General features: G+C 38.0%; 1 protein-coding gene across 1 annotated transcript; it reads left to right on the top strand.

Moving 5' to 3' along the window:
• Positions 1-278: 278 nt before the first annotated feature.
• Positions 279-1495, top strand: LOC111887572 (uncharacterized). The gene is made up of 2 exons (XM_023883745.1): positions 279-459; positions 555-1495. The coding sequence occupies exons 1-2, from the start codon at positions 279-281 to the stop codon at positions 1493-1495; spliced, it is 1122 nt and encodes a 373-aa protein (XP_023739513.1).
• The last annotated feature ends 9610 nt before the right edge of the window (positions 1496-11105 follow it).

The following is an 11105-nucleotide window of genomic DNA, read 5'->3' as shown; positions in this document are numbered from 1 at the left end:
AATTCAAATAATTCACAAATAATACATTTTATTATTTCAAATTGGGGTTACAAAGGTTAACCTAGACTATTACATTGCAAAAATTGGCAAGCCCAGAAACACGGGCGTTACAGATTGAAAAGACAGAGGCCGTCTTTCAAATAAGCTTTTGTCCAGACGATTATAAAGTACGATTTGCTGCATGTATTTTCGCTGATACAACACTTACATGGTGGAACAACCATGTGAATACAACGGGTTTTGATACTGCAAATTCCAAGAAATGGGAAGAGCTAAAGATGATACTAGTAGAGGAGTATTGTCCTAGTGAGGAAATACATATGCTAGAACAAGAATTGTGGACCCTAACCATGAAGGATTCCGAGATAAAAGCTTATACCGCTAGATTTAATGATCTTGCAGTAATGTGTCCAACACTTGTAACCCCTGAATATAAGAAGATTGAGCGATATATCTGGGGTTTAGCATCACAAATTAAAGGGATGGTGATCACATGAAAGCCTACAACCTATGACACACACTAAAAGAGATAGCTCGTACACTAACCCTCACAGAGATCCAAAGATCAGTAGTGGTCTCAAAGGCTGAGTCTCCCAAATCTGGAACAAACAAGCGCAAGTTTAATGGGAAGAATCCCAGACAATCATCTGAGAAAAGACAAGAAGTGGCAACCAATTATGCAGCCATGACTAAAGTACCCACACAACCAAAGTCTTCATGGTGTAATCGGTGCAACCGTCATCACCCAGGTCATTTTGTGTGCACGAATTGCAAGAGGAAGGGGCATACTGCTAGTTACTGCAGGAGCACAACACCTGCAACAGTCAATCAGCAAACAAATACTAGAACAGGCCATGGTGAAGGAAGAAAGTGTTATGAGTGTGGAGAGGTTGGACACATCAAGAGAGAATGTCCAAAGTTAAAGAGTCAAGGAGGCATAGGGCGTGGCAAGGAATTTGTGATCGGAAGTAGAGAGGCTATCCAAGACCCTTCGATTGTATTTGGTACGTTGCTCATAGATAATTTATATGCTACCATACTCTTCGAATCCGTAGCGAACAGAAGTTTTATAACTCCGACGTTTAGAAAATTGTTAAGTCATGAGTCTAGCAAATTAAAAGAAATCTATGAAGTAGAAATCGCTAATGGCCAAACCGAGAGAACACTTGAAATCCTAGAAAACTATCTGTTAACTCTTAAGAATTTCCTTTTTCACGTCAACTTCATGCCAATGCCTATCGGTAGTTTTGATGTTATAATTGGCATGGATTGGTTATCTACACACCACGCCGCAATTCTATGTTATGAGAAAGTCGTACGACTACCCTTACCAAACGGCAAAGCCCTGATTATCTATGGTGATAAATCTGGGAAGAACCTCAAATTCATTTCTTGTACCAAGACCCATAAATATCTACATAAGAAATGTAGCGCATTCTTAGCCCACATTGTAGATAAGAAGAGAAAGACAAAAGAAATCAAGGACACACCTTAAGTACGCGATTTCCCTGACGTATTTCCTGAAGATCTACCTGGAATACCACCCATCCAATAAGTCGAGTTCCGAATCGACTTAATTCCAGAAGCAGCACCAGTAGCGAAATCTCCTTATCGGTTGGCTTGATTCGAAATGCAAGAATTATCCAGCCAACTGCAAGAACTTCTTGACAAAGGCTTTATTAGGCCAAGTTTTTCACCTTGAGGAGCACCAATCTTGTTTGTCAAGAAGAAGGACAAATCCTTTTCGAATGTGTATTGATTATCGGAGCTGAACAAGCTAACGATCAAGAATCGTTATCCGCTTCCAAGAATTGATGATCTATTTGATCAACTGCAAGGATCCAACTACTACTCAAAAATATATCTTAGATCAGGATACCATCAACTAAGAGTACAAGAAGACGACATTCCAAAAACAACATTTAGAACTCGTTATGGTCATTATGAGTTCTTAGTTATGTATTTTGGATTGACCAACGCTCCAACAGTGTTTATGGATCTCATGAATCGTGTTTGCAAACCATACTTGGATAAATTTGTGATAGTATTTATCGATCATATATTGATATATTCATGAACCAAGGAAGAACATGATCAAGACTTGCAAATAATCTTGGAACTATTAAGAAAAGAAAAGTTGTACGCCAAATTCTCCAAATGTGAGTTTTGGATTAGAGAAGTACAATTTTTAGGTCATGTAGTTAGCAACGAAGGAATTCATGTTGACCCATCCAAAGTTGAAGCAATCAGGAATTAGGAAGCACCAAAGACGCCAACAAAAGTGCGTCAATTCCTAGGACTTGCTGGCTATTACCGCAGATTCATAGAGAATTTCTCCAAAATAGCCAAGCCGCTTACAACACTAACCCAGAAGGATACGAAGTTCAACTGGGAAGACAAACAAGAATCTACTTTTCAAAAACTAAAGCAAATGTTGTGTAGTGCACCAATCCTATCCCTTCCAGATGGGACAGAAGATTTCGTCGTATACTGTGACACATCAAATCAAGGATTGCGATGTGTGTTCATGTAAAGAGGAAAAGTTATCGTCTACGCATCATGACCACTTAAGGTGCATGAGAATAATTATACAAACCATGATCTTGAATTGAGACCTGTAGTTTTTGCACTAAAAATATGGAGACATTACTTATACAGTACTAAGTGTACTATTTTTACCGACCACAAGAGTCTCCGGCACAGCTTCAACCAAAAACATCTTAATATGAGACAACAAAGATGGGTTGAATTGTTGAATGATTATGATTGTGATATTCGTTATCATCCCAGAAAGGCAAACGTGGTAGCAGATGCCTTGAGCCGGAAAGAATATATTAAACCCCATCGGGTACGTGCATTAACTATAACTATCCATTCTAACTTTACCGCATAAATTAGAGAAGCTCAACTTGATGCCCTAAAAGAAGAAAACATCAAAAATGAAGCTTTGCGAGGAATGGAAAAGCAACTTATACAAAAAGATGACGGAACGCGACACTTTATGAACCGAATTTGGACGCCTAAGTTCGGTGGAGTCAGGGACATGGTCTCAGAAGAATCCCACAAGTCCAGATATTATGTGCATCCAGGCTCTGACAAAATGTACTTAGATTCAGAAGTACATTATTGGTGGCCAAACATGAATGCTGAAATTGCTACTTATGTGAGCAAATGCTTGACTTGTTCTAGAGTAAAGGCAGAACATCAAAAGCCTTCAGGTTTACTTCAACAACCGGAAATACCTTAATGGAAATAGGAGCAGATATCAATGGAATTCATCACTAAGTTACCTAAAACTCCTAGTGGGTTCGACACTATTTGGGTAGTAGTCAATAAATTGATAAAGTCCGCCCATTTCTTACCAATTAAGGAAAACGAAAAGATGGAGAAGCTAACTAGAGTTTATCTTAAGGAAATTTCCAGAATGCATGGAGTTCCAAATTCTGTTATTTCTGACCGAGATAGTAGATTCACTTCACGATTTTGGCAATCTCTACAAAAATCCTTAGGAACACGTCTAGATATGAGTACAGCCTACCATCCACAGACTGATGGTCAAAGTGAGAGAACCATTCAAACTTTAGAAGATATGCTCCAAACCAGTGTAATAGACTTTTGAAATGCGTGGGATACTCATTTACCGTTAATTGAGTTTTCCTACAACAATAGTCATCACACCAGCATCAAGGATGCACCGTTTGAGGCTCTTTATTGGTGAAAATGTCGTTCCCCAGTATGTTGAGCAGAAGTTGGAGATATGTAGATGGCTAGAGAACATACATGCGATACCTTACGTACTGGACCATAAATAATGCACGAGACAACTGAAAGGGTCGTGCAAATTAAGGATCGATTAAAGGCTGCACGTGATCGTCAAAAGAGCTATGCTGACGTAAGAAGTAAGCCTTTAGAATTCCAAGTTGGAGATAATGTAATTTTGAAGGTATCTCTTTGGAAAGGGGTAATTCGATTCGGGAAACGAGGCAAACTAAACCCAAGGTATATAGGACCTTTTGAAATTCTAGCAAGAATTGGTTCTATCGCATACCAACTCAAGTTGCCTCAAGAACTAAGTAATGTGCATGATGTTTTTTATGTATCAAATCTCAAAAGATGTCTACCTGATGACACTCTTGTTATACCTCTTGACGAAATACAAGTCAATATGAAACTCAACTTTGTAGAAGAACTTGTCGAGATCATGGATCGAGAAGTCAAACAATTAAAGCAAAGTCGTATTCCCATAGTAAAAGTTCGATGGACTCTTTACGAGGACCTGAATTTACTTGGGAATGTGAAGATCAAATGAAAGAAAAATACCTCCAATTGTTTGACAAAACCCCATCCATAAGATAAATTTCGGGATGAAATTGTTCTAACGGAGGGAGTATGTAACACTAGTCAAAATCGGTCAATAACATTCACATGTGATTATGCCAATAATGTAATGTGATTTTATTAAACTAGTAATGTGATAAACATACTATGTAGTTATGATAAATTCTAATACAAATTTGAACTTTCTTTATGATACAACTCAAACTATACGTCCATACGATTCAAAAAAATATAGAGAACGTCTGAATCTGACTTCGCATGAAGAAGTTATGATAAATCGAACACTATATATCTCTATAATAAGAGGAATTTAAAATAAACTTAGAATAAATTATTGGAGGCTAAAAGAGAGTTGGGTAATACATGCATCAAATACACTCTATAACTAGGCAGCGGAAGAATCGAAACAACAAAACGATTTACCTAAGTGTACATGCACCTTACGGATCTATGGCTTCATACTATTACTTCTACCCTATGAAATCTGAAAATACAAGAAAGAATACCAACCTCTTTAGCAGTTAATGATCTTCGAGCTTGCCTCCTTGTGCGTGCCACCTTGTTTGGATGATGAGGATCCAAACTAGCATCCCTCTCTTGGTTCACACCCAATAAACTCAAAAGAGTAGAAACAAATATTAAACTAGGAGGGATGAACTAAAAGGAAGTTCTTCCATAATGAGGGAGAAAGAAGGTGGCGAATACTCAAGCTGTGACATCCCCATTTTCACGGCCAGAAAAGACCGATTTTGTTTATGCTTTATAAAAATTAGAGTACTTCTTTAAATAAAAATGTTGCGGAATTTGTTCCCAGAAAAACACGGTAAATACGTTATTAAAACATTTTCAAAGAAACGTATTTTATTCATTTTAAAACATTTGGGATGTCATTATTAATACATAAACATAAGCATAAACAGAACTTACATTTATTTCCACTAGTGATCTACATCTCTTTAAATCTCTCAGTGTAATGTGACTTCATATCAACACTGTGATATAAATAAACTGAGTGGGTCAGGTTGGAAAACCTTGTGAGTACATATGGTTTTCAACCCACAATAATATAACTATTATGTTTAAACAATCAAGCAATTAAACGCCATTACCCATCCCCATTATATTCTTTATTCTTAAGGATCTACCCTAAGAATCAGCTATTCCTCGTTCATTCATTCCTAAGGACCATCCAAAGGAATCGGCACAAAGTCCATCTTTGCCATGGTTTACACAATGGGCACTAAGTCTGCATAGTCTCCAGGGTTTAGGCACTAAGTCTGCATAGTCGCCAGGGTTTAGGCATCAAGTCTGTATGATCACCAAGGTTTAGGCACCAAGTCTGCATGGTCACCAAGGTTTAGAGTACACCAGGTGAACACATCGTTCACAACACCTACAGGTTGCGAGCCTGCTAGTGTTCCACTGGACTGTCTAGAATAGTCCGTGGTTGTCATCCATACTTTGCTGAATGACGGGGACATCGTTTGGGAAAAAGGCTTCTTACATCGTACACCTCTCACCCATACCTCATAGTCTATATCACCTCTCAACTCATCGTCCAACTCATATTTCATCTATTATATCTACCCATGATTTACCCCAACATTTTCGTAGATATAAAATACATATATAGTTTAAATCATTTAAAACATGTATAAAATCTTTTGCCGAGCATAGACAGCAAGTATTCAGATAATATGCACATATAGCACGTAGTAAATACTTCATATTTATGTGTAAGTTGAAGGGGACCATGCACTCACCTGAAAGGTGGTGACTCAGAACTCGGACAACGCTTCGATACTCTCAAAACAATTTCCTTCGATAAAACCTAGTATCAATACCACTAGGGTTTAGTCTAACGATAATCGCGACAAATTAATAGTTTGTCTATTCTTATTATTATTATATAAGTGTTAAATAACACTCAATATAATTCATAATAATAGTCCAAATAATTATTTTAAGGACCTAATAACATTACTATAATTATTTGGAAGCTATATTAAAAATTGCGTAAGCGTAGTTCACTTACAACGGATTTTAAAGAAAACCAGGCTTTGCTCGGAGCAGCGTTTCCGAAATCGAAAGACCCTTTTTCTCGGGACTCTGGGAGCCTCGGGGCTTCCCTTGGGTGCTAGGGGGTTTACCTAGGCTTTAGGGGAATCAAAAGGGGCTAGAGAGAGAGAGAGATTTCTTAGAGAGAGAGTGAGAAAATGTGTGAAAAATGCGGAGACCCTCGCCCCTTTTTATACCCAGAGAGGCCTCGGATTACGCTGGGCGTAGTGCTCGGATAAGGGTGCCAGTGAGCCTGCAACTGTCTTACACTGCGAACGGATAAGAACCGAAGTAAGTTGGACGTACCCGGCCTCGGACGCGGGGAGTAGACGCGAGACGACGTGTCAATATCCGAAGTGAGGCTTTCTTATGGACGGTTCAGAATGCGCCACGCCATCGATTTCGTTCCAGACTTCGCAATTTCGAATGCAATCTTTAAAAATTCATAACTTTTGCGTACGATCTCCGTTTTAGATGTTCTTTATATCCACGTGAAGGTGGGAACATAATCTACAACTTTCGTTTAGACTCCTTCGGCTAATTTTGACTCGATTTTAAATTTTATATTATTAACAGGTCGGGACACGATTGGTCCGTTAAAAATTCATATCTTCTCCATCCGACGTCCGTTTTCGCCCATCTTTTTCTCGTTACGCTACTCTTAATGAGATCTTTGATTTTTATTTAGGTCGTGTTGGCTAAAAGTCACTCGATTTAAGATTCGAATTTCGGGCTGTACACTACAAAATCCGAAACTTCGAAAAACCATAACTTCTTCATACGAAGTCAGATTTGGGCGTTCTTTTTGTTGATGTTCTTAGTTTAACATATTATACGACTTTCGTTTAGATCGCTAAAACTAAATCTCGCTCTATCGTAAATTCACTATTTACGCTTCCCAGTATCGTGCCGGTTCCGTCGCGAAACTTCGACGAGTGATAACTTCTTCGTCTCGAATACCAGTGTTCTTTATATGTACGGAAACCTTGAGACATATTCTACATCTTGGTTAATATTATTTATTCTAAGTAATCTTTTGTCGAAAAGTCATTTTCGACACTTATTGCCTCTAAATTGACTAGCCCGGATCTACGGGCGTTACACAAGCCAAAAACAAGCAAGCAGGAATGAATCCTTAAACCCCTATTTATAGCCTTGGATACCACCTAGGGTTTTATCCTTCCATCCATGTGGGATGGGATAGGCTAAGAACGAAATTCCCTTTATCCAAAGTGAATTTCCGTCCAACCCCCTTCATTCTAGGGTTCTGGAATGTTCCCTGATCAACCAACTATTGATTAATTCACATTCAACCCTTCTATTAATTAAACTGTTAATTAATTCCCAAATGTTTTCCAATTAGTTTCTAATTAATTATTAAACCATAATAATTAATAAACTAATCACTCCTATTATTTATTCTACTCAACTTTGAGTCTTGAGGGCAACCCAAGAGGAGCCTGCTATTATTAGAAATATCACCAATTAGTTAATGACCTTGGACACACTTCCAACAATCTCCCACTTGGGCAAGTCATCAACTATATATGGTCTTATATCCATCTAATAATCAGCAGAGAGAATGACATCCAATCCATCTGTCGAACTCGGATCTAATCAGTTTAAGCCCTCAGATAAGTGATCAACTAATCCTTCATCCTTATGATATATGTATGAATTCCAGACATGGATAATGGTCAATCTCAGAATTCAAAGCTATGTTTCCCGATACAGATTTGTGACGACTACATTTGACTACTAAATCGAACACATCAATTCTAGTCAGCACCCGACCAGGATATCGCTTCTCCTATTAAGGCATATGGGACGAATAAACTTTGACTACATAGTCTTTATCTATTTCATCATGTCACACATGAATAGACCCATTATAGCCACCAGTTATGGATAGTGTTGGAGTATACCAATGCATAACAGAATCTTAGAGCAAAGCCCCACATGTATCTCGGTTTGAAGAACAGAAGATATTATCATCTTAGAATTACTCGTGACTTAATCCATGAAGTAATCTCTAAGTGCGGGTTGATCCAATACTTAATCACTATTAAGTACTCATAAGTGTTGACACAATCACTATGTCATGCTCAATCAAAATGGTCAATCCACCAACACTCATGATAGTCTTGAATCACTACTTACTTCCAAGAGTATGACCGATTGTGGAGATTTGAGTACTTAGTACTCGGGAAGTGGGTTCTAAACATGAAAAAGTGAAACACAATAGTAAATAAATAGAAATGATAGCAATGCAACACTTTATTAAGTCTCCACAAAGTAAACATCAATTCTATTACAAATTCATACTGTTAAATGTTTCAAGGATTATCAAACTAAACAACTAAACAACTACACCATACCTTCAGCAAATCTAATGCCTATAGATCTAGTAAGACCATCATGCTTGATCCTTGATAATGGTTTAGTGAACGGGTCGGCTGGATTCTCCTCTGACTATACTCTGCTCACAACAATATCTCCATCCTCGACTCGATGTCTTACATAGTGGAACTTTCTAAGTATATGTCTTGAGTTACAATAGACTTTGGGTTCTTTAGTCAAAGCGACTGCACCCTCATTGTCACAGAAGATTTCCATGGGATCCTTGATGCTCGGGATGACACCAAGATCATCAATGAAATTCTTCAGCCATGTAGCTTCTTTTGCAGCTTCACTAGTTGCTATATACTCTGACTCGCATGTAGAGTCTACCACTGTCGACTGCTTAGAGCTCTTCCAAGTGACCGCTCCTCCATTGAGCAAGAATACCCATCCTGACTGCGAACACGAGTTGTCCCTATCAATCTGGAAATTGGCATTTATATAACTTGTAACTTTCAACTCATCTTTACCCCCATATACCAAGAACATATCCTTTGTTCTTCTTAGGTATTTTAGAATGTTCTTTACTGCTGTCCAATGACTTTTGCCTGGATTGTCCTGAAAACGACTCACCATACTTAGAGCAAATGAGACGTTAGGATGAGTACATGTCATGGCATACATGATCGATCCTATAGGAGAAGCATACAAGACTCGACTCATTCTTTCTTGTTCATCACTAGAACTAGGAGTCTTGAATCTAGAATTTCTTCAAGATCTTATCCAAGTATGTACTCTGGCTAAGTCCTATCAGACGCTTTGATCTATCTCTACAGATCCTTATACCAAGTATGTATGCAGCTTCTCCTATATCTTTCATAGCAAAACAACTCCCATGCCACGTCTTAACACCTTCCAACGTCGGGATATCGTTTCCTATAAGGAGTATGTCATCCACATACAACACTAGGAAGACTAGATTACTCCCACTAGCTTTGATATATACGCAGGACTCTCCTTCACTTCTTGAAAAACCAAACTCCTTGATCTTTTCATGAAAGCAAAGGTTCCAGCTGCGAGACACTTGTTTTAGTCCATATATGGACCTTTCAAGCTTACACACTCTATTTGGATATTTTGGATCTATGAAACCCTCAGGTTGTGCCATGTACACTTCTTCTGTGAGTTTTCCATTAAGGAAAGCGGTTTTTGTTGGATAAGTTGTCTAAGTCCATAATAATTTCTGGTATGTATTTGACCTGACCTGGCATGGTCCATTTGGGTTGCACGTCATCATGCATTTTGATAGACTAAATGAGATAATTAACACTTGTGGTTTATTAATATATTATAAGTTCTAATATATCAATAGTATTATTTAATTAGTATTGATCAAGAATTAATCTAGAATTAATTAAATGATCAAATGGTGACTAATTAAATATATGGGTTGATTATGTAAATCATCCATAACTTATATAGTGGGCTAAAAGGCTCCATGGATAATCAAGTTGGGTTAAACCCATTGGATGCTCCATGGAGGCTACATGGGAGTTACAAACCCATGGGTCATTGAAATGAAGAGACATGCCACATTAGGGTTTACATGGTGTAACCCTAGATGTGACACACTATATAAAGAGCATCATGCTCACCAAAATCGGCTACACATAGTGACTAGAGGGCTTGACCGATTTTTTGAGTGTTACACATTCTCTCAAAGTTATTCCAAAGCATTTGGTGTTGTGTGAAGCATTTGAGGCATCGCACTTGGGTTGCTAGGCTCTCAAGGTTTCAAGGAATCATAACAACAACAAGGTATGTGTTTCTAGCAATCTTTTATATTATAAAGTTCCCCATGTATGCCAGATAGGTTTATGAACCTTGGAAAAAGTATTTTGAATGTATCTTAGACAAACATAGATCTACGGTTTTCTAGGTTTGCATGTACACTTAGGAGTGTTAGAATTGCTCAAAACCCATCAGTGGTATCAGAGCCTAGGCTTGCTTGTTTGATAGTTGATGCAAAATAGTGAAAAAAAAGTCGATTTTTTGCTGTCTGCATGCTGAACTCGCCGAGTCCATGGGGGGACTCGCCGAGTTCATGTGAAAACTCATCCTACTCGTCGAGTAGGTTCGTGCACTCGACGAGTAGGAGCCTCATAATGCAGTTTTTTCGACTTTTGCTGCTGGAAATGGACTAGAAACATTACCCTAAACTGTTTTGGTGTTATTAAACCTGTTTAGATGGTGTAATGGATGTTCTAATCCATTTACAATGGCTAATATCAAAATTCCATGATTTTATGTGTTCTTGAAATTTTGATATTCATATTCATGTTCTTATGAGTTTAGATGATCATAAGAAT

This window comes from Lactuca sativa, chromosome 2 (assembly GCF_002870075.4).
Source record: "Lactuca sativa cultivar Salinas chromosome 2, Lsat_Salinas_v11, whole genome shotgun sequence".
NCBI lineage: Eukaryota > Viridiplantae > Streptophyta > Magnoliopsida > Asterales > Asteraceae > Lactuca > Lactuca sativa.
The sequence above is the reverse complement of the archived record's forward strand: the minus strand, read 5'-3'. Positions and strand labels throughout refer to the sequence as shown.

Excerpts from the sequence above, each read along its gene's own strand:
- LOC111887572 (XM_023883745.1), top strand. The coding sequence starts at position 279 with ATGATACTAGTAGAGGAGTATTGTCCTAGTGAGGAAATACATATGCTA. Across the intron at positions 460-554 it reads GATTGAGCGATATATCTGGG|AGATCCAAAGATCAGTAGTG; the intron begins GTTTAGCATCAC and ends TAACCCTCACAG.